The sequence below is a fragment of the Globicephala melas genome, chromosome 1, assembly GCF_963455315.2.
Source record: "Globicephala melas chromosome 1, mGloMel1.2, whole genome shotgun sequence".
Taxonomy (NCBI): Eukaryota; Metazoa; Chordata; class Mammalia; order Artiodactyla; family Delphinidae; genus Globicephala; species Globicephala melas.
Window position 1 is genome coordinate 30,306,624 of NC_083314.1, and position 24,990 is coordinate 30,331,613.

General features: G+C 36.2%; 1 protein-coding gene across 12 annotated transcripts in view; it reads left to right on the forward strand.

Annotated features, from left to right (window-relative positions):
• RGS7 (regulator of G protein signaling 7) overlaps nucleotides 1-24,990 on the forward strand; it is a 606,659-nt gene that overhangs the window by 392,094 nt on the left and 189,575 nt on the right. For 9 of the 12 annotated variants that reach the window (XM_060309649.1, XM_060309402.2, XM_060309765.2 and 6 more), the window contains one exon: nucleotides 11,934-11,984. The exons of the other annotated variants lie outside the window; for them this stretch is intronic. In XM_060309649.1, the coding sequence (XP_060165632.1) occupies nucleotides 11,934-11,984 (51 nt within the window). The remainder of the gene's footprint in view (nucleotides 1-11,933; nucleotides 11,985-24,990) is intronic. 12 annotated transcript variants of the gene reach the window in all.

Here is a 24,990-nt window from a genome sequence, read left to right on the forward strand (position 1 = left end):
ACAGCTGAGGCGTGCTGTGTGTTCTCCTGGGGAAGTTGTCCCTGGATCACAGGACCCTGACAGTGGTGGGTCGCACAGGCTCCCTGGTGGGGAGGTGTAGATAGTGACCTGTGCTTGCACACAGGCTTCTTGGTAGCTGCAGCAGCAGCCTTAGCGTTTCATGCCCATCTCTGGTGTCCACGCTGATAGCCACAGCTCGCCCCCATCTCTGGAGCTCGTTTAGGTGGTGCTCTGAATCCCCTCTCCTCGTGCACCCCAAAACAATGGTCTCTTACCTCTTAGGCAGGTCCAGACCATTTCCCAGACTCCCTCCTGGCTAGCTGTGGCTCACTAGCCCCCTTCAGGCTGTGTTCACGCAACCAACCCCAGTCCTCTCCCTGGGATCTGACCTCCGAAGCCCAAGCCTCAGCTCCCAGCCCCCACACAACCCAGCGGGTGAGCAGACAAGCCTCTCAGGCTGGTGAGTGCTGGTTGGCAGCCATCCTCTGTGTGGGAATCTCTCCACTTTGCCCTCTGCACCCCTGGTGCTGCGCTCTCCTCCGTGGCTCTGAAGCTTCCTCCCCCCGCCCAACCCCGGTCTCCACCAGTGAAGGGGCTTCCTAGTGTGTGGAAACTTTTCCTCCTTCACAGCTCCCTCCCAGAGGTGCAGGTCCTGTCCTATTCTTTTATCTCTGTTTTTTTTCTTTTTTCTTTTGTCCCACCCAGGTATGTGGGGAGTTTCTTGCCTTTTTGGTCTTCTTCCAGCATTCAATAGGTGTTCTGTAGGCGTTGTTCCACATGTAGGTGTATTTTTGATGTATTTGTGGGGAGGAAGGTGATTTCCATGTCTTACTCCTCCACCATCTTGAAGGTCCCTCCCGTCTCTTTAATTTTCAGATTCAGGTTATGTTTACAAAGGCCCGTATTTTCTGTGATTCTACTTTTGGTTCAGGGCCATAGCACTCTGAGTAAGAACCTGGAAAGAAAATCTAATCAACCACATAATTTGCTTTTGCCATCATATCTACAAATGGCATTTAAATGTCCTCTTTTCTTTAAAGTGTTGTAGACCAAGACTTAAAATGTGTTCCAGGTTTAGCAAAAGGAATAATATCTGTTTTAATTATTACTCTGGATTTCAGGGTTGTTATTAGCTATGGAAGATTGTAAGACATGCTTTTACATTATAACTTTGACCCAGTTTCAATCTGTGACCACAACATAATTTTAATTCTATGAAAACTGGATAATCTTTTCTAAATAAAGCTGATATATAAAAATCCAGGCATAACAATAATCAATTGGATGTTATTCATTTTAGAAAATAAATTCTTTCCTTAAAAAGATACACACTCATATAAAAACACCCAATTGCATATACACCATGAGGTTCTTTTGCATAGCTCTTTTACTACACATGAAGTGTGTCTTTATTCACACACACAAAAATGTATTCACAGTCTTTCAGGAATATAATAATTTCATAGAACAAAATATTTATATTTATAACAAAGCAGAATAGCATGCTCATTTCATTCACAATTTGACATGCTTTTGCGCTCCACCTCCTCTCTCTTTTCTGCTTTTTTTTCTGATAGAAATATAAAAGCTAAAGAACTCAAGGAAACTGTGGTTTAACCTGTTGGTTTGTCTGCCAAGTAATCATTCTTTCTGGAAACTCTTTCCACCTATGCCTCCCACCAGCACAGCTGTGTTTATGATCCCACCTTTCTTACCACAGTTGACTGATACAGGAATGAGTACCTTCCCCAAACTAAGGCCCTCCATCAGAAATTAGGAGCTGTGACTACAAAATTTTAGCCTCAAACTACCTGCTTCCTTCAGTGAAGGAGATGTAAACCCAGGAAGTATGAGCCCTTAGGACCCACTTTGTGGATGAGAAACAGCAGAGACTGTTTTTTAGAGAGAAATACATCCAGAGAGGAACCACAAGGAACTCTCATGTCATCAGAGTCCTGTTTCCATTTTTCCTTGAGGCCCAAATGTATCCTTTCCCTTTGGTCCAGGATACCTTTTAGCAAATTCCTTAATTAATTTGTTTATTTTTTATACTTCCCTCAAAGACTGTTCTTTGTAATCATAAGTGTCCTAATGAAAGAACTCAAATTTTATTGTTATTGATATATTAATCTGAGATATTAGCAAGAAAGTGTCAATGGAGACTCTTCAAAATAGAAGTACCATATGATCCAGTGATTCCACTTCTGGGTATTTATTTGAAGGAAACAAAAACACTTACTTGAAAAGATATCTGCACCCTCAAGTTCACTGCAGCATTATTTATAATAGCCAAGGTATGGAAACAACCTAAGTGTCCATAGATGGATGAATGGATAGAGAAAATGTGGTATGAGATATTATTCAACCATAAAAAAGAAGGAAATCTTGCCATTTGCAACAACATGGATGGACCTTGAGGATATTCTGCTAAGGGAAATAAGTCAGACAGAAAAAGAGAAACACCAGATAATGTCACTTACAAGTGGAATCTAAAACAACAGCAACAAAAACCTGAACTCATAGATTCAGAGAACAAATGGGTGGTTGCCAGAGGTGGGATTTGGGAGGGTGGGAGAAATGGTGTGAAGTGGGTGAAAGGTACAGACTTCAGTTATAAAAGAAGTAAGCCCAGGGGATGTAATGTACAATATATTGAATATAGTTAATAATACTGTATTGTATAATTAAAAGTTGCTAAGAGAGTAGATTGTAAAGGTCCTTGCCACAAGAAAAAAGAAACAACTTTGCAGCTATATGAGGTGATGGTTGTTAATTGGACTTATTGTGGTGATCATTTCATGGTATATACAAATACTGAATCATTATGTTGTACGCCTGAAACTAATATAATGTTATATGTCAGTTAAAAAAAAGAATCAATGCCCTCCAGCCAAAGACCACCAGGAACACACCTATGATTGAACAAATTGAGTTTATTACTCTTAAGCGAGAGAGAGCACACACCCTAGGGAAGCCAAAGGATGTCTCAGTAACAAAGTGTTAGAAATAATCTATTACAGGATTTAGACTTTGGATGCCCTATTGGATCCTCAGACCTGACGATGGTTGTGCAGTTGCATTTAAGATGGGACAGGATACGTCAGCAAGCAGGAACACAAGTAATCATCAGAAACAAAACGTTGTTTTTAGATATTAGCAATTACTTATTCTAAAGATTAAGGAAAGATTCAGTTCATTCTTTCAGCTTTACAAATGGGTAATATATCAGCTTACAAAAAAAAACCTTTATTTTTTTAAATCTTAAAGAAATACTGCAGTAAAAATTAAACTGAATTAAATTATTTTTGCACCAAGAATTTTAAAAATTATGACAGCGATACACAAGGGTGTCATTAAATGTTGGATGGGAATGACTGTTAGGGCTGATTTTTCAGTGTTTGGGGTCCTTTGTGCATAAAGTACATGTCTATAAACATTGAAGCTATACCTACAGTAAATGTTTAATAGTGATCTGTGTTAGAGCACTTTGAAGAGAATGAGGGAAATGTGATTAGTAAGACATCATTTCTTCCCTCAAAGGACTCACAGAAGAGTAAATCTGCTTCACTCCACATTCTTTCCTACTTGTCCCTAAAACTATAGGTCTACAGCAAGATTTTCATAGAAACTCAATAAATGTGCATTATATACTATTTAATGATGATGATGATAAACATTTATTGTTCCTATTTCAAGGAACCAAGAATAATGTTGGAAAAATATTTTCCAGATATACAGGATGTTATATTTAGTGAGAGATCCTGAGAATACTTAACCCATAAAAAACAGGGACTATTTATGGTATTTGTTAAATAAAATACATTCATATTGCCAGGACCATATCTATGTGGTTCTGAGGGTTCAGCAAAGTATTTAGGCAGTGCAAAGAGCCTACTACTCATTTTCCTGAAAGAGAAGTATTACAAAGGTCAATGTCTTTGCCTCAGGAATATTTGGAACCCTTCCATTGTGATTAAGAGCTAAATGTTTTCATTAAAAGCTCTAACAGAAATTACAAAAAGAAGGTTTTTTGTTAAAGATACAAATCAAAATTGTAACATTTTGGTTGCTTACAGAGTCCTCATATATCATATTTGCAAACATTTCACAATATTTTTCTTTTGGTGAACCTCAGTTTCAGGTTCAGAGTGTGGATAGCTATAGTTGTCACTTGTAGGTGAGGATGTGCTCTAACTTGTAGAGGGTATATGGCCTGCAATGGAAGTATAGTAGGCTCTGCCCGGAGCATAGTCCAAGCCTTGTCACTGGGCATCAGACCAGACTTGGGGAAGCCCCTTTACTACTCAGGTCCATGGCATGGGTGAGGAAATAATATTGATGTCTAAATGTCTTTGATTCCTTTGCTTTAATTATGGATGGAGTGGTGAATTGATAGCCTTGAAAAGGGAAAATTATCACCGTGAAGGGTGATTACGGTAGCTGAAAATTACAGGCCAGTCAAATGTTCTTTGTATGACCAATGCCATCGTTTTGTAAATTCTCTTAGAGTAGCATATGAGGAGGGGAATCTTGCTGTTTGTTCATCTAGTCTTTTAACATTTACTCATCACCTTTTATATGCCAGGCACTGGTCTGGGTGCTTGAGATCCAAAGATGAATAACACTCACCCTTACCTCCAAGGAACTCATGATGCAATGGGAAAGACAGACAAAAATTAACAAAAGGTAATAAAACCATTGACAAGTGTAATGAATGATGAGGATATTAATAGGTCTTAGCGGAGAAAGACTGGCAAGGTGAGATAGGGATGAGCAGAGTAGACTTCCTGGAGTAGTTAATATATGAACTGAACTTTATGAAATCAGTTGGGATTAACCAAAGGAAAAAGAGGCAGAGACAGAATAGCATGAGCAAAGTCATGGAAATAAGAAACAATATGGCATGTGCAGAACTATGAGCAGTACGTAAGGAACATTTTTGCTTTGCTTGTTTTGCTTGTTTTCATTGCAAATCATAGATTATGGGATTATACAATAATAAAGCTTCCACTGCTCCTGCTAAGTAGAGAGAACACATAATTTTGTAACTCTAAAAGTGTTAGATGCCTCTAAGACTTCAAGACAAGAGTATGGGCACTGATCAGGGCTAAACTTTCCAGAAGTTGCAATCACAGAGACAAATTTACCTCTTAGGGCCGTGGTCCCCAACCTTTCTGGCATCAGGGACCGGTTTCATGGAAGACAGTTTTTCCATGGACCAGGGTGCAGGGGGATGGTTTCGGGACGATTCAAGAGCATTACATTTATTGTGCACTTTATTTCTATTATTATTACATTGTAATATATAATGAAATAATTATACAACTCACCATAATGCAGAATCAGTGGGAGCCCTGAGCTTGTTTTCCTGCAACTAGATAGTCCCACCTGGGGGTGATGGGAGACAGTGACACTCAAAGTGTGTTGCTTATGTTCAGTCTACTCCCCAACTTCATTTTGGTCGCTGTCACTGCAGAAAACCCTGCTTCACAGAGATAGGGCGTTGGGAATGGAAGCAGGCTTTTCAGTGCTTTTGTGGCAATCTCAGGATATTCCACCTTGACTTTAATCCAGAACGTATGGAGATTTGAAGTTGTCTCAAACATACTTTTAAGGCCACCGTCATTTGTGATCTCAAGCAGTTGATCCTCTTCTAGCACAGACAAAGTCGATTTCACCTGGCTTATTCACAAATGGGTTGTGTATCCATTCCTTCCCAGTTCGGGGGTCTTTTGTGGTTAGGAAGTAATGCTCAAACTCTTCTGAAAGCTGAGATAGGTGATCATGCACCAGCTGGGAGAAAGAAGGCCCTGGCTCAGCCTCTTTCAAAATCTTTGCTAATGTTTGAAACACGTCAAAAATCCCAATGTTCTCTTGTCACCCCCATAATTCCAGTTTGCATTGAATGCAGCCACTTTATCTGTTGACTTGAACACCGTTGTTCTTCTCCCCTGAAGTGACAGATTGAGTTTGTTAAGCAGGTTGAATATGTCACACAAGTAAGCAAGTTTTGTGACCCATTCTGTGTCACTGAAATGTGCTGCCAGTGGTGACTGTGTTTCTAAAGAAATCTCTGGAGTGGCTCTTGTAACTCAAAAACTCTGGCCAGTGAACTTCCTTTAGAAAGCCATCTCACTTCTGTGTGTAAGAGAAGATGTGTTGCTCTGCATCTATCTCCTCACAGAGCTGCACAAACAGACGTGAGTTAAGGGCATGTACCTTAATGTGGTTGATAATTTTAATCACATCCTGCGAAATGTTGTTAAGTTCAGGTGATATTTTTTGATTAGCCAACATTTCTCTATGGATGACACAGTGCATAGACTCACATTCAGAAACAACCTCTTTGACCCGAGTAGTGAAACCAGAAAGCTATCCAGTCATGGCAGCCGCTCCATCCGTGCATATACCGACACAAAATGACCAATTCAGTTTTCCTGATATGTAACCATTCAAAGACTTGAATAGCTCTGCACCTGTGGTGTTAGTTGGCAACAAAAGTGCATGAAACACATCCTCAGGCACATCCTCCTGAAAAATATATCACACAAAAGCAAGCATTGTTGCCTTGTTGTCAACATCGGTAGACTCATCAACTTAGATTGCATATCATGGTGGCTCATTAATCCTCTCTAACAATTGTGCCTCAATATTCTCTTCTGTTTCATTAATTCATTTAGTTATGGTGCTAGCTGAAAGAGCACCAATTGTGCCACCTTTTGAACTGCAACCTCTCCTAAAAGTTCACGACAAATGTCCTTAGCAGCAGGCAGGATCAACTCTTCACCAATAGTAAAGGGCTTCTTAGCTTTAGCAATGTGATTAGCCACTAAGAATGATGCTCTCAGTGCAGACACCTTAGATGAAGTGGTGGCCTTCAGCAATTCTTCTGTTCTTCCTGTTCACGTTTTTTTCTCTTGAAAAATTCCAAAGGCTTGTCTTTTAATGCAGAGTGCTTGGTCTCCATGTGGTGAAGCAGTTTTCAAGGTTTCATGGCTTTGTTGGATAGCCGGTTGCTGCATATTATACAAAGTGGGCTTGGAGAATGTGAATCACCTGTTGCAGTGAACCTGTAATTTAAGTAGGACTCTTGATATTTTCTTTTAAATGCAGCTTTCTTTTTGTTGGCAGTCTTAGAGTCTTCTACTCTTTCACCATTGGGTCTTTCCCCTTTCCAAAGAAGCTCTCTAACGACGTTTGTTTTTTCCTCTTTTTGGCTAGGGTTAGCTTGTGGGCTTACCAAAACTGTGACTGAGACAGGTGTGCAGTGAGGGAAAGAGAGGCAGAGAGAAGTGGTAAATAAAATAATGGGAGGGCCACACGCAGACTAAAGTAAGTGTCGGATTCTGACTTATACCCTGCCACCAGATGCAGCTGTACAATTGAAGTACATCAAGTCACTTGCCACTATAAAGCCTGCCACCAGATGCAGCTTAATTGTCACTTGCCACTCACTGATAGGGTTTTTTTTTTTTTTTTTTTTTGGCTATGTTGGGTCTTCGTTGCTGTGTGCAGGCTTTCTTTAGTTGCGGTGAGCAGGGGCTACTCTTCATTGTGGTGCACGGGCTTCTCATTGTGGAGGCTTCTCTTGTCCTGGAGCATGGGCTCTAGGCGTGCAGGCTTCTAGAGCGCAGGCTCAGTAGTTGTGGTGCATGGGCTTAGTTGCTCCGTGGCACGTGAGATCTTCCCACACCAGGGTTCAAACACGTGTCCCCTGCATTGGCAGGCAGATTCTTAACCACTGCACCACCAGGGAAGTCCCACAGATAGGGTTTTGACATGAGTCTGCAAGCAACTGATTTATTATGGTCTCTGTACAGTCAAACCTCTCTGCTAATGATAATCTGTATTTGCAGCCGCTCCCCAGCGCTAGCACCACCACTTCAGCTCTACCTCAGATCATCAGGCATTAGATTCTCATAATGAGTGCACAACCTAGATCCCTGGCATGCGCAGTTCACAGTAGGGTTCGCGCTCCTATGAGAATCTAATGCCACCGCTGATCTGACAGGAGGCGGAGCTCAGGCAGTAATGCGAGCGATGGGAAGCGGCTGTAAATAACGATGAAGCTTTGCTCTCCTGCTGCTCACCTCCTGCTGTGTGGCGCAGTTCCTAACAGGCCATGGACCGGTATTGGTCTGTGGCCCAGGGTTTGGGGATCCCTGTCTTAGGGTATAAGATACTGTTGCATCTCTTAACTAGTTTCACATTTTTTTTAAAGAAATAAACAAAGCCAAACAAAACATCCTGCTTGTTACTCTGATGTCCTCAGTATAAAGATAAATGAAATTAGAACACACCATAACACCATACACAAAAATAAACTCAAAATGAATTAAAGACCTAAATGTAAAGCCAGACACTATTAAACTCTTAGAGGAAAACACAGGCAGAAAACTCCATGATATAAATCACAGCAAGATCCTTTTTGACTCACCTCCTAGAGAAATGGAAATAAAAACAAAAGTAAACAAATGGGACCTAATGAAACTTAAAAGTTTTTGCACAGCAAAGGGGACCATAAATAAGATGAAAAGACAACCCTCAGAATGGGAGAAAATATTTTCAAATGAAGCAACTGACAAAGGATTAATCTCCAAAATTTACAAGGAGCACATGCAGCTCGATATCAGAAAAACAAACAACCCAATCCAAAAATGGGCAGAAGACCTAAATAGACATTTCTCCAAAGAAGATATACAGATTGCCAACAAACACATGAAAGAATGCTCAACATCACTAATCATTAGAGAAATGCAAATCAAAACTACAATGAGATATCATCTCACACCAGTCAGAATGGCCATCATCAGAAAATCTACAAACAATAAACGCTGGAGAGGGTATGGAGAAAAGGGAGCTCTCTTACAGTATTGGTGGGAATGTAAATTGATACAGCCACTATGGAGAACAGTATGGAGGTTCCTTAAAAAACTAAAAATAGAACTACCATACGACCCAGCAATCCCACTACTGGGCATATACCCTGAGAACACCGTAATTCAAAAACAGTCATGTACCACAATGTTCATTGCAGCTCTATTTACAATAGCCAGGACATGGAAGCAACCTAAGTGACCATCAACAGATGAATGGATAAAGAAGATGTGGCGCATATATACAATGGAATATTACTCATCCATAAAAAGAAATGAAATTGAGTTTTTTGTAATGAGGTAGATGAACCTAGAGTCTGTCATACAGAGTGAAGTAAGTCAGAAAGAGAAAAACAAATACCGTATGCTAACACATATATATGGAATCTAAGAAAAAAAAATGGTCATGAAGAACCTAGGGGCAAGACGGGAATAAAGACGCAGACGTACTAGAGAATGGAGTTGAGGATATGGGGAGGGGGAAGGGTAAGCTGGGGCAAAGTGAGAGAGTGGCATGAACATATATATACACTACCAAATGTAAAATAGATAGCTAGTGGGAAGCAGCCGCATAGCGCAGGGAGATCAGCTCAGTGCTTTGTGACCACCTAGAGTGCTGGGATAGGGAGGGTGGGAGGGAAGGAGATGCAAGAGAGAAGAGATATGGGGACATATGTATATGTATAACTGATTCACTTTGTTATAAAGCAGAAACTAACCACCATTGTAAAGCAATTATACCCCAATAAAGATGTTAAAAAAAAAAGATAAATGGAACTCTAAAGTGTCCTGGATATGTACATTTGTACACGAAAATTTTAGCAGATCTGCCACTTATTTATTAAAGATAAAGCTGAGAAATTGGGAGAAAGGGGCAATTCCTTTCCACACCCCTCCTGGCCATAAAGCCATTTGAATCAGTTTTCAACATTACTATGATAGCATTTCTCTTTCAATCTTTTGGTTCCATAAGATGCTGGAATTTTTTTTCTCCCTTTCTCTGTCTCTGCCTCTCTCAACTGGGAGTTAAGGTCTTGCTGTCATAGATGCATAATAGATGAATATGGTGAACTGGATGTACATTTGACAATAAAATAATTCATAATGTGTTAAAACCATACATATATTGGGTGATCACACAACAATAAAACCACTATAATGATACTGACAGGTAATCACATTGGCTCTTTTACAGTGAACTGAGACCACCACTGTGACAGAAATACCCAAAACTAGGCCAGGAAAATAAGTTTCTTGTTTCCTGAATTAAATGTAATTTCAAATTAGACTGCTTTGTATTTCTTTCTGTTCGGGAAAGGGTGGGGGGAGAGGGAGAAAGAGAGAGGGAGACAGAAGAAAATTTTTTTTTAATAACACTTTTCTGAAGGTATTTTAAAATCACTTTTCACATTAAGAAAAAATTATAGTCCTGGAACCAATATTTGGCTCTCTTCAAGAGTAGAAATTTTCCAGTGGCTGCTCATATATTTTCCCCAAATAGATGCTCAAATGTGAAAAACGAGCAGGGCACCTGGAGATAGCTAATAATATTTAGGTACCTGGAATTCTACATTGGTCAAGTAACACTACATACACATTTGAAAAACTGAGTTTCCCCTTTTATAAAAGGGAAGACCATGCCTCAAGATAACCTAGGCTGTAAGTAATAAGTTAAGCACAACATTCTGCAACATCTGTGTTCTTATGAATGGTTTCCCCTCCTTCCTTCCCTCAGAGCTTCCTTAGGATCTAGTTGAAGTCATCCTCTCAAATGCAGTTAAATCAACGGCAGTTGTCAAGGAACAGTTAATACTTGAAGTTAATATTTTTTAAATGCATGCATATTGAAATTGATGTTGGGTGTAACTGTTTTCATAAGTTTTAGGACATTATTGTCAAGCTTGATGATCAAGTTTATTTTGAAATTAATTTTGAACTATTCTGCTTTAAGCAACTAGAATTATTTGGCCATTGTTAATATCACTCATTTGCCAGGTCTCAGGTGGGTAGGCTACAACTGTACCCAGTCTCCAAGAGAGGTAGAAATGGAATTTCAGTTCACACAAAATTTCATTCATGCAGCCCTGATACAGCTTACTAAGTATATGTAACTATTTACATTACATATTTTTTGCAGTTTTATGTAGAAATGAATTATGCTGAGAGCCAAATTAAACAGAAATGAACATCTCAGGTAAATCAGCGCCTCTTCCTGAATCTCCCATTTCTGCTCATATTTTCACCATTCCATTCATTCCTAATGCTCCTGGACTGTAAACTTTGAGTCCTCTTAATTTTCCCACTTGCCAACCCCAGACCTAGTCACAAGGTCCTAGAACAAGTCTAATTTTGTTCTAATTCACATGTACACTGAACTAGCTCAGGGCCTTATCCTTTCAATCTTGGATCACAACCCACTAGAAATGTTGGCTGCCCTGCTTTCCTTTTGACCAGCCTACAGCTCTCTACACACATTGCCAAAGGTGAGGGTCAAGGGAAGTTCTCTTGTGTAAATGAATCTTGAGTGTCTTGAAAATAGTGGAAAGACCTTTCAGTCAAAGAAAATAGTATTATAAAGACACAATACTATAACAACACAAATTTGTTGCCAAAAATGACAACCAATTTGGGTTGGCTTGAGAGTAGATACAGGGACTGGATGGGGAAAACCAGAAATGAGACAGGTATCATCTTATAAAGTATTGGTTATGCCATGCTAAGAATTGTGCTTGAAACATAGTGGGCACTCAATAAACATTCATTAAATGAATAAATCAATGAATCACTTTATCCACTACTAGTATATTAAATCTATATGTTTAAACATTTCATATTTAATAATTGACTAGTTTGCACCTTGGCTCACTGAAGAAAAACAATGTATTCACGCTCTGTTTTCAATACTTCATATGTGGCTGATCTTTAATCTGTTATTGTAACAACTAGAAACATTCCTACTCTTATGAGTGCTAAATGTTGAGTTCTTAAGGTTAACATATATAAATAGATGTTCATATATATGTATATATATGTGTGTTTCTTTTTCTCTTTTTTCAGGGTCAGACATTGTTCAATGGTTAATAAAGAACTTAACCATAGAAGATCCAGGTAAATAAATAATTTTCCCATCGATAAAAGTATTTTCTTTGTGGTTTTAAGAAATATGTTTTTTCAGGGCTAACATGACAAGCAAGCAAACCTGAAAAGTTATAATTACATTTTAACTATGTTTTTCCCATTTATACAGATTTTATGGTAGTCAATGTATATTTAACTAAATTTTATTTAGTTTACTTTAAAATTTTTTCAATATATAATGTCCTATTTTATAACATTTGATTCAGGTGATTAGCGACTGTTAGAATGGATGAGCAGTATACATGTCCATAAATAATTATACATATAATTTATAGCAAGTGATTATGAAATAATGAAATTTCGCTTCTGAAAACACATAGAACTAAATCTCATTAATTTATAATTTTGCCTTAACTCCATTTTTGCATGAGGTTTGAAAACAATGTTATTTGTAATTCCAATTTTTTATCATGCCTACATTATGTTTTTAATACCCTTATTGCAGCCATGGACTCATTTATTGTGGTGGACATTTTCTGTATTCTGCAACGCAAAACCAATGTCCACAATTTGAGAACAGTTTCTACCAGCACACTTCTTCATTGCCTAGAACATATTCTGAATTGTGAGGAATTTAATGACTTTAAAGAAATATCATGTAAAAGCCTTCATGTGTGGCAAATATTTCACATCACTGAAATAAAAGTGAGATTATTTTGTTTAGAGAATATGCTGAAAAAAACAAAAGAAAATAACATAAAAATTGGGATTACAGTGACAGAATGACATAATAGAGAAAGATGGCAATACACTAACTACACAGACACTATTCCTTCAATATAAAAAAAAAATTGTTACGGCTTTTACTCCTGCTTCTGGTGATTACCACCTTAGAATGATTTAGAAATAATAGTACATGGAGATGCAAAGTTTTTACTTTTACTCATTTTGAGCTAACTTTATAAGGCCGTGCCACCAGAAAATATACTTCTAATTCTGTAAAAAATGTCTGTGTACATCCCCTGATCACTTGGTATATGATCTTTTAAAATACTTATTCTATCAAGTTAAACAGGAATAAAACAAGTAAGTAAAGATGAAGCAGCTACTGCCAGCATCAAATTATTACTAGGTGAAAAAAGGAGATAATTATTGAGAAAGGAAGCCACGGTCTTGACAGTTTTACCTTTCAGCCTCAGCTCAGTGCCATTCCTGACTTTACAAACTGTAGCACCAGACAAAAGACTCCAGTGCTAAGAAAACACTGGTACAGTCACAGAAAACCAGGGAACTACTGATTTGCAAAGAATATCATTTCTCAAAAGGTGAAGTAGATACAAAAGAGTAGTTCTTTTGCAAATTAAGACTGAAAGTGTACTTCAGTAATAGTCTGAGAAGCAGGGAAAATATACAGGTATAATATGCTAGTAAGAAACACTCGTTGTTTATAATTTATATAAGAAATATCATTTTAGCTATAATGTATATGAAAAACTGATTTTATTTGCTTGTTCAACCGTTTAAGGAAGTTGTAAAGCTTCATTAGAAGGTATATAAAAAGATAAAATCAATTATATCTGGGAAAGAACATTCATGATTTTCAGTTATATTTATGACAGGCTGAAAAATTAGTTTTTGGTTGGTTGGTATGGAGTGAAAAATTCTGTGCTGGATTTTAAGAAGCATTGATGATTGTTCTGAAGATATAACAGATTTTGCACACAGAAAATGAATCAATCTGGGAGATGATTCTAGTTAAATACGATCAAGAATGTAGCTGACATCTACTTTGGTGGTTGCATGATTAATTTAATCATACCATTTTAGAACTGCTCATGAAGAGATAAGTAGTTATTATAAAGCTAGGTCTAATTTTAACTTCATAACTTATCTGAAGATATTTAAATATAAAAGAGAAACCCATGCCAGGCTTCTATGTTGTGCTTATTTGGTGGTCAAGTGGTTGTTTGAAGAACTCTAGGGATCATTTGAAGTTCTAGATCAATAATTTGTTGAAAGAGAATTTTGTGGCAAGTTGGAAGAAAAGACTAATGCTTTGGTATGGGAGCGGGTTCTGGTGATCCATTTAGAGACGGGGAGAGGATTGCATGACCTTCAGGGACTTCTGAGGGAAAGGGGTTGCATAATCCAACACCAGTATATATTTACATATACATACCAAATTTTCCTTTTACATTCATTCAACGATGGACAGTTAGGTTGCTTCCATATCCTGGCTATTGTAAATGATGCTGCAATGAACATTGGGGTGCAAATATCTTTTTGAGTTAGTGTTTTTGTTTCCTTTGGATAAATTCCCACGAGGGGAATTGCTGAATCATATGGTAGTTCCATTTTTTATTTTTATTTTTATGTTTTTTTTTTTGCGGTACACGGGCCTCTCACTGTTGTGGCCTCTCCCGTTGCGGAGCACAGGCTCCAGACGCGCAGGCTCAGCAGCCATAGCTCACGGGCCCAGCCGCTCCGCGACATGTGGGATCTTCCCGGACCGGGGCACGAACCCGTGTCCCCTGCATCGGCAGGCGGACTCTCAACCACTGTGCCACCAGGGAAGCCCTATTTTTAATTTTTTGAGGAACTTCCATAATCTTTTTCATAGTGTCTGCATCAGTTAACACCAACAGTGCACAATGGTTTCCTTTTCTCCACAACCTTGCCAACATTTGTTAGTTATTATCTTTTTGCTAATAGCCATTCTGACAGGTGTGAGGTGATATCTCATTGTGTTTTTGATTTACATTTCCCTGATGATTGGTGATGTTGAGCATCTTTTTCAAGTACCTGTTGTGGACATCTGTATGTCTTCTTGGAAAAATGACTATTCAGATCATCTACCCATTTTTAATCAGATTTTTTGTTATTGAATCCTTTATATATTTTGAATATTAACACTTACCAGATATATGATTTGCAAATATCTTCTCCCATTCAGTAGGTTGCCTTTTCATTTTGATGATGGTTTCCTTCACTGAGCAAAAGATTTTTAGTTTGATCTAGTCCCATTTGTTTATTTTTGCTTTTGTGTCCCTTACCTTTGGGGTCAGGTCCACCAAAACATCACTGAGATCTATGTCAGTGAGTTTACCACCTATGTTTTCTTCTAGGAATTTTATGATTTCTGGTCTTACACTCAAGTCTTTAATCCATTTTGAATTAGTTTTTATGTATGATATAAGATAGTAATCTAGTTTTGCTCTTTCACATGTGGCTGTCTAGTTTCTCCAACACCATTTAATGACATTTCATGACACCAAAATAATGTCATTTCTTTCTTTTATGTGTTTGGCTCCTTGGTAGTAAATTAATTGACCATATATTTGTGGATTTATTTATGGACTGTCAATTCTGTTCCATTGATCTGTGTGTCTGTTTTTGTGTCAATACCATACTGTTTTGATTAATATGGCTTTGTGGTATAGTTTGAAATTAGGACGCTCGATACCTTAGGTTTTGTTCATTGTTCTCAAGCTTGTTTTTGCTATTTGGGATCCTTTGTGGTTCCATACAAATTTTAGAAGTATTTGTTCTAGTTCTACAAAATATGTCTTTGGAATTTTTATAAGGATTTCATTGAATCTGTAGATTGCTTTGGCTATTAGGGGCATTTTAACAATATTAATTCTTCCAATTCATGAGCATGGAATATCTTTCCATTTATTTGTGTCTTCAGTTTCTTTCCTCAGTGTCTTATAGTTCTCAGTGTACAGGTATTTCACTTCCTTGGTTAAATTTATTCCTACGTATTTTAATTTTTTTGATGCAATTGAAAATGGGATTGTTTTCTTCATTTATCTTTCTGATAGTTTGTTAGTAGTGTATAGAAACACAACAGATTTCTGTACATTAATTCTTTATCCTGAAACTTTACAGAATTCATTTATTAGTTCTAATAGTTTTTTGGTGTAGTCTTAGGATTTTCTATGTATAGTATCATGTAAACTGAAAACAGTGACAGTTTTACTTCTTCCTATCCAATTTGGATGCCTTTTATTTATTTTTCTTGCCTAACTGCTGTGGCTAGGGCTTCAATACAATGTTGAATAAAAGTGGCAAGAGTAGACATCCTTGTCTTGTTCCTGATCTTAGAGGAAAAGTTTTGAGCTTTTCTCTGTTCAGTATGATGTTAATTGTGGGTTTGTCATATATGACCTTTATTATGTTGAGGTACATTCCCTCAATATGCCCTTACTTGAGCATTTTTGCATAAATTGATGTTGAATTTTGTCAAATGTTTTTCTGCAACTATCAGGATGATCATATGATTTTCTATGTTCACCAAGGATTTTGGATTGTAACTTTCTTTCTTGTGATGACCTTGTCTGATTTTGGTATCAGGGTAATGCCAGCTTTATGAAATGTGTTTGGAAGGTTTCCTTTCTCTTCAATTTTTTGGAAGAATTTAAGAAGGATCGATATTAAATTTTTGAATGTTTTGTAGAATTCACCAGTAAAATCTACTGGTCATGGGCTTTTGTTTGTTGGGAGATTTTTAAATTACTGTTTTAATTTCCCTACTAGTAATCAGTCTATTAAGATTTTCTATTTCTTCATGATTCAGTCTTAGAAGATTGTATATTTCTAAAAATTTATCCATTTCTTCTAGACTGTCCAATTTGTTTACATATACTTGTTTGTAGCAGTCCTTATGATTCTTTATTTTTCTGTGGTATCAGTTTTAAATTCTCCTTTTTAATCTCTGGTTTTATTTGTTTGAGTCCTCTCTCTTTTTTTCGTGGTTAGTCTAGCTGCTTTGTTGATTTTATCTTTTCAAAAACCAGCTCCTTGTTTCATTGGTGTTTTCTATGGGTTTTTTTCATCTCTACTTCACTTATTTCCACTCTGATCTTTATTATTTCATGTATTCTACTAATTTTACCTTTGTTCTTTTTATAGTTCCTTTAGGTGTAAAGTCAGATTGTTTATTTGAGATATTATTGTTATGAGGTAAGAATGTATTGCTATGAAATTCTCTCTTTGAACTGATTTTCTGCATCCCATAGACTTTGCTATGTCATATTTATGTTCTCATTTCTCTTTAGGTTTTTTTTCTTCTTTTGATTTCTTTGATTATCCATTGATACTTTGGTATCAATTTTATTTAATTAGATTTAATTATAGATTTTATTTAAGCACCATTTTTTGTGTTTTTTCTCTTTATTTCCTTGTGATTGTTTTCTAGTTTCATACAATTATGGTAAAAGAAAATACTTGACATAATTTCAATCTTCTTGAATTACTTGAGACTTACTTTGCAATCTAACATGTGATCTATCCTGGATATTGTTCCGTATGCACTTGAGAAGAATATGTATTCTGTTGCTTTGAGATGAAACATATGTATCAGGATGTATATATCTCTTAAGTATATGATGTAAATGTGTCATTTACATCCACTGTTTCCTTATTTTGTCTAGATGATCTATGCATTGATTTAAGTAGGGTGTTAAAGTCCCCTACTATTGTTGTATTGCTTTCAATTTTTCAACTTAAGTCCATTAATATTTGCTTTATATATCTTGGTGCTCCTCTGTTGGGTTCATATACGTTTATAAAGGTTATATCTTCTTGCTGAATTGACCTATTTATCATTATGTAATGTTCTTCTTTGTCTTTTATTATAGTTTTTGTTTAAAGCCTATTTTGTCTGATATGAGTATAGCTACTCTTGCTTTCTTTTCATTTCCATATGCATGGAATATCTTTTTCCATCCCTTCACTGTAAGTCCATGTGTGTCCTTTCTTCTGAAGTGAGTCTCTTGTAGGCATCATATAGATGGGTCTTGTGTTTTAATCCATTCAGCTAGTCTGTGTCTTTTGATTATTGAATTTAGTCCATTTACATTAAAGTAAGTAGTGATAATCATGTATTTTGCCATTTTGTTTATTGTTTACTGGCTGTTCTTATAGTTACTCTCAGTTCTTTTCTTTTCCTCTTTATCTCTTCCCTTGTGTTTTGTTGATTTTCTTTAGTATTATGTTGAGATTCTTTCTCTCATTTTCTTTTGTGTATTTACTACAAGTTTTTTTCTTATGGTTATTATGAGCTTCACATATGACAGCCTGTTTAAATGGTAGATGTTTTAAGTTGGTAGCAACTTAAATGTGAACACATTCCAAACTTTTATTTTTTTACTCTCCCACCCCCCTACCCTGGACAAACATTTTACTCATGATAACACATTTTACATTATTTATTTTATGCATCCTTTAATTAATTATTATAATTTTAGTTATTTTTACTTGTCTTTTAACCACTATGCTTGCTTTATAAATGCTTGATCCACTTCCTGTTGTATATATTTATCTATACCGGTGAAATTTTTATTTTCATATGTTTCTTATTATATGTTTATAATATGTTTTATATGTTTCTTTTCACCTTAAATAAGTCTTTATAATATTTCTTGTAGGGATGGTTTAGTGGTGATGAACTCCTTTTGTTTTTGTCTATCTGGGAAAATCTTGACTTCTTTTTCAATTCTGTGTGATATTCTTGGTTGGAAGTATTTTCCCTTAAGCACTCTGAATATGTCATCCACCCCCTTCTGACCTGTAGTTTCTGCTGAAAAATCTGTGATAGCCTTATGTGGTTTCTTTTCATATGTAACAAGTTGTTATTCTCTTGCTGCTTTTAGGATACTCTTTTTATCCTTAAACTTTACAATTTTAATTATAATGTGTCTTAATGTGTGTCTCTTTGAGTTCATCTTATTTGGAACTCTCTGGGCTTCCTGGACCTGGATGTCTATTTCTTTTCCCAGATTAGGGAAGTTTTCAGCTACTGTTTCTTCAAATAATTTTTCTGGCTCTTTCTCTCTTCTCATTCTAGGACCCCTATAATGCATATATTTCATTTGATGTTGTTCCAAAGCTCTATTAAGATTTCTTCACTTTTTAAAATTCTTTTTTCATTTTTCTACTCTTGTCTATGTTAGTTCCATTTTTTGTCTTTCAGCTTACCAAATTCTTCTACATCATGCAGTCTGCTGTTGATCCCATCTAGTGTATTTTTAATTATGTCATAACTTCTATTTGGTACTTTTTAATATTTTCTGTCTCTTTGTTGAACTTCTCACTGTGTGTATTTATTCTACTTCCAGGTTCAGTGAGCATCTTTATCTTGCTCTTTCAATTGGGACATACTCCAGTATCTCTTTATTTTGCCTAGTTTTCTTTGTTTGTTTCTAACTAATAGGTATATCAGCTATCTCTCCCAGTCTTGAAGGAGTGGCCTTATTTAGGTGATGTCTCCTGGGACTCAGAAGTACAATTCTGCCTGGCCACTAGATCCAGGAGTTCAAGGGGTCTCCCCTATGTGTGCTGCATGCACCCTACTGTTGTGGTGGAATCCTGACTGCTGTGTGGCACTGGTGGATGAGTCTGGATCCCAGGTTAGCTGCTGGGAGCAGCTGCCAAAGGGCACTGGTAGATGAGGCTATTGCTAATCCAGCAGGGCTCTTAGTGAGGCATGCCCACTGGTGCTAACAGATGGATAATTCCAAAATGGCACCCTCTAGTGCCAGTATTAGCAAGGTAACCAGCGATCACATAAATGGCTCAAATCAGTGATTCATTTCCAGGGGGGTATTCCACCTGGTTCATGTCTCGCTGGCAGATGCTTCAAGGTTAGTAAGTGGGTATCCTATACCTATGATCTGTGTACTTTTTTTTAAATTGAAGTATAGTTGATTTACAATGTTGAGTTAGTTTCAGGTATACAGCAAAGTGATTGAGTTATATATATATATATATATATATTCTTCTGCAGATTCGTTTTCATTATAGATTATTACAAGATATCAAATATAGTTCCCTGTGCAATACAGTAGGTCCTTGTTGTTTATCAATTTTATATATAGTAATGTGCATCTGTTAGCCCAAACACCTAATTTATCCCTTCCTCCCCCTGCCTTCCCCTTTGGTAACCATAAGTTTATTTTCTATGTCTGTGAGTCTTTTCCTGTTTTGTAAATAAGTTCATTTGTATCATTTTTTTAGATTCCATGTATAAGAGATATCCTATGATATTTGTCTTTCTCTGTCTAACTTATTGGGATAATCTCTTGTTCCATCCAAGTTACTGCAAATGACATTTTATTCATTTTTATGACTAATATTCCATTGTATAAATACCACCTATTCTTTATCCATTTATTTATCTGTCAGTGGACACTTAGGTTGCTCCATGTCTTGGCTGTTGTAAATAGTACTTCTATGAACATTAGAGTGCTTGTATCTTTTCAAATTAGGGTTTTCATCTTTTCCGGATATATCCCCAGGAGTCAGATTGCTGGATCATATGGTAGCTCTATTTTTAGTTATTTTAAGGAACCTCCATACTGTTCTCCATAGTGGATGCACCAGTTTACATTCCCCCAAAGAGTGTAGGAGGATTCCCTTATCTACAACCCCCCTCTAGCATTTGTTTGTAGACTTTTGATGTTAGCCATTGTGACTGGTGTGAGGTAATTTTGATCATTGTAGTTTGATCATCATTGTAGTTTTGATTTGCATTTCTCTAATAACTAGAGATGTTGAACATCTTTACATGTGCCTGCTGGCCGTCTGTATGTCCTCTTTAGAGAAATGTCTATTTAGGTCTTCTGCCCATTTTTTGATTGGATTGTTCTATTTTTTAATATTGAACTATATGAGCTATTTGTATATTTTGGAAATTAATCCCTTGCCAGTTGCATCATTTACAGATATTTTCTCCCATTCCATAGGTTCTCTTTTCATTTTGTGTATGGTTTCTTGGCTGTGCAAAAGCTTTTAAGTTTAATTAGATTCCGTTTGTTTATTTTTGCTTTTATTTCCATTACTCGAGGAGATGGATCAAAAAAAATATTGCTGCTTTATGTCAAAGAGTGTTCTGTGTTTTCCTCCAGGAATTTTATAGTATCCAAACTTACATTTAGGTCTTTAATCCAGTTTTAGTTTATTTTTGTATATGGTGTTAGCTAATGTTCTAATTTCATTCTTTTGCATCTAGCTTCCCAGTTTTCCCAGCACCACATATTCAAGAGACTTTTTTCCATTGTTTGTTCTTGCCTCCTTTTTCATAGATTAATTGACCATAGCTGCATGGGTTTATTTCTGGGCTTTCTATCCTGTTCCATTGATCTGTGTGTCTGTTTTTGTGTCAGTACCATACTCTTGAATACTGTAGCTTTATAGTAGATTCTGAAGTCAGGGAACATGATTCCTCCATTTCCATTCTGCTTTCTCAAGATTTTTGGCTATCTGAGGTCTTTTGTGTTTCCATACAAATTTTAAAATTATTTTTCTAGTTCTGTGAAAAATCCCATTGGTAACTTGATAGGGATTGCCTTGAATTTGTAGATTGCCTTGGGTAGTATGGTCATTTTAACAATATCGATTCTCCCACTTCAAGAATACCACCATATATCATTCCACCTGTTTGTGTTGTCTTCAGTTTCTTTCATCAGCATCTTCTAGTTTTCAGAGTACAAGTCTTTTTCCTCCTTAGATAGGTTTATTCCTATGTATTTTATTCTTTTGGATGTGATGATAAATGGGATTGTTTCCCTAACTTCTCTTTCTCCTATTTCATTGTTGGTGTATAGAAATGGAAGAGATTTCTGTATATTGATTTTGTATCGTGCAACTTTATTGAATTCATTGATGAGCTCTAGTAGTTTTGGTGGCATCTTTAGGCTTTTCAATGTATAGTATCATGTCATCTGCAAACAGTGACAGTTTAACTTCTTCCTTTCAAATTTGGATTCCTTTTATTTCTTTTTCTTGTCTGCTTGCTGTGGCTAGGACTTCCAAAATTATGTTGAGTAAAAGTGGTGGAAGCAGGCATCCTCATCTTGTACCTGACCTTAGAAGAAATGCTTTCAGATTTTCACCATTGAGTATGATGTTAGGTATGGGTTGTCATATATGACCTTTATTATGTTGAGGTGCATTCCTTCTATGCCCACTTTCTGGAAAGTTTTTATCATAGATGCTGTTGAATTTTGTCAGAAGCTTTTCCTGCAGCTATAGAGATGACCATACGGTTTTAATTCTTCAATTTGTTAATGTGATGTATCTCATTGACTGATTTGCAGATATTGAAAAATCCTTACATCTTTGGTATAAATCCCACTTGACCATGTTGTATGACCATTTTAATGTGTTGTTGGATTGAGTTTGCTAGTATTTTGTTAAGGACTTTTGCATCTATGTTCGTCAGTGATATTGGCCTGTAATTTTCCTTTTTTTGCGATATCTTTGTCTGGTTTTGCTATCAGGGTTATGCTGGCTTCATAGAATGAGTTTGGAAGTGTTCTCTCCTCTGCAATTTTTTGGAATACTTTCATAAGGATAGGTGTTAACTCTTCTTTAAATGTTTTGTAGAATTCACCTGTGAAGCCATCTGGTCCTGGACTTCTGCTTGTTGAAAATTTTTAAATTACTGATTCAATTTTAGTACTGGTAATTTGTCAGTTAATATTTTCTATTTCTTCCTGGTTCAATCTTAAGAGATTGTCCCTTTTTAAGAATTTGTCCATTTCTTCTTGGTTGTCCATTTTATTGGCATATAGTTACTCATAGTAGTCTCATGATCCTTTATATTTCTGTGATGTCACTTGTAACTTCTTTTTTATTTCTGATTTTATTGATTTGCACCCTCTTCTATTTTTTCTTGTTTAGTCTGGCTAAAGGATTATCAATTTTGTTTATCTGGTTAAAGAACTAAAGCTTTTAGTTTCATTGATCTTTTCTATTGTTTTCTTCGTCTCTATTTCATTTATTTCTGCTCTGATCTTTATTTCTTTCCTTCTACTAACTTTGGGTTATGTTTGTTCTCCTTTCTCTGCTTGCTTTAGGTGTAAGGTTAAGTTGTTTGAGATTTTTCTTGTTACCTGATGTAAGACTGTATTGATCTAAAATTCCCTTTTAGAACTGCCTTTGCTATGTCCCATAGGTTTTAGATCATCGTGTTTTCGTTTCCATTTGTCTCTAGGTATTTTTTGAGTTCCTCTTTGATTTCTCCAGTGATTCCTTGGTTGATTAGTAGCACATTGTTTAGCCTCCACACGTTTGTGTTTTCTGCCTTTTTTTCCTTGTGGTTGATTTTTAGTCTCCTAGTATTTTGGTCAGAAAATATGATTGATATAATTTCAATTTTCTAAGGCTTGTTTTGTGGCCTAGCATTTAATCTACTCTAGAGAATGTTCCATGTGCACTTGAAAACAATGTGTATTCTCTGCTTTTGGGTGGAAATCTCTCTATATATCAATTAAGTTCATTTGGTCTAATGTGTCATTTACAGCCTGTATTTCCTTATTGATTTTCCTCCTGGATTTCCAGTCCATTGTTGTAAGTGGGGTGTTAAAGTCCCCTAAAACAATAAGCTTTACCGTTGATTTATCCTTTTATGTCTGTTAATTTTTGCCTTATATATTGAGATGCTCCCATGTTGGGTGCATACATATTTACAATTTTTATATCTCTTTCTTTCATTGATCACTTGATCATTATATAGTATCCTTATTTGTCTCTTGTAACAGTCTTTATTTTAAAGTCTATTTTATTCAAAATAAATATTGCTACTCTGGCTTTCTTTTCATTTCCACTTGTGTGGAATACCTTTTTCATAGCCTCACTTTCAGTCTGTATGTATCTCTAGTTCTGAAGTAAGTCTTTTGGAGGCAGCATATATATGGGTCTTTTTTCTTCATTCAACCACTCTATGTCTTTTGGTTGGAACATTTATTTAATTTACATTTATGGTAATTATTGGTATTCCCTCCCCCTTTTTTTCTTCTCTTATTATGTGATGACTATCTTAGTGTTACGTTTGGATTCATTTTTCTTTCTTGTGTATATACCTGTTATAGATTTTTTGGTTTGCAGTTACTGTGAGGTTTTTATATAGCAGTCTCCCTCTTTCTCCCTCTCTCTCCCTCTCCCTCTCTCTCTCTCTCTCTCTCTCTATATATATATATATATATATATGTGTGTGTGTGTGTGTGTATACATATATTATATTATATATATATGAATTATTGTTTTAAGTTGCTGATCTCTTAATTTCAAATGCATTTTTAAAAGCCTGCATTTGTACTCTCTTCCCCTCACAATTTCTGTTTTTAATATCATATTTTACCTCTAATTGTTTTCTGTATCCCTTAACTGCTTATTGTGGTTACAGATGATTTTACTACTTTCATCTGTTAACTTCCTTACTAGTTTTGTTTGTGGATGATTTATTACTTTTCCTGTATGTTTGCCTTTGTCAGTGAGCTCTTTCATTTTGTAATTTTATTGTTTCTAGTTGTGGCCTTTTCTTTTTCACCTAGAGAAGTTCCTTTAACATTTGTTGTAATGCCAGTTTGGTGGTGCTGAATTCTTTTAGCTTCTGCTTGTTTGTAATGCTTTGATTTCTCCCTCAAATCGGAATGAGAGCCTTGCTTGGTAGAGTATTCTTGGTTATAGTTTTTTTCCTTTCACCACATTAAATATATCATACAACTCCCTCCTGGCCTGCAGAGTTTCTGTTGAAAAATCAGCACATAGCTTTATGTGAGTTCCCTATTATGTTATTTGTTGCTTTTCTCTTGTTACCTTTAATATGCTCTCTTTATCTTTAATTTTTGTCATTTTGATTACAATGTGTCTTTGTGTGTTCCTTTTTGGATGAATTCTGTATGGGACTCTATACACTTCCTGTACTTGGGTGACTGTTTCCTTTCCCATGTTGGGGAGGTTTTCAGCTATTATCTCTTCAAATGTTTTCTAGTGCCCTTTCTCTCTTCTCCCTCTGAGACCCCTATAATGTGAATATAAGTGTGCTTGATGTTGTCCCAGAGGTCTCTTAAACTGTCCTTGTTTGTTTTCATTCTTAATTCTTTTTTTCTGTTCAATGGCAGTGATTTCAACTACTCTGTCTTCCAGGTTACTGATCTGTGCTTTTATATCATTTAGTCTACTATTGATTCCTTCTAGCATATTTTTCATTTCAGTTATTGTATTCTTCATCTCTGTTTGGCTCTTCTTT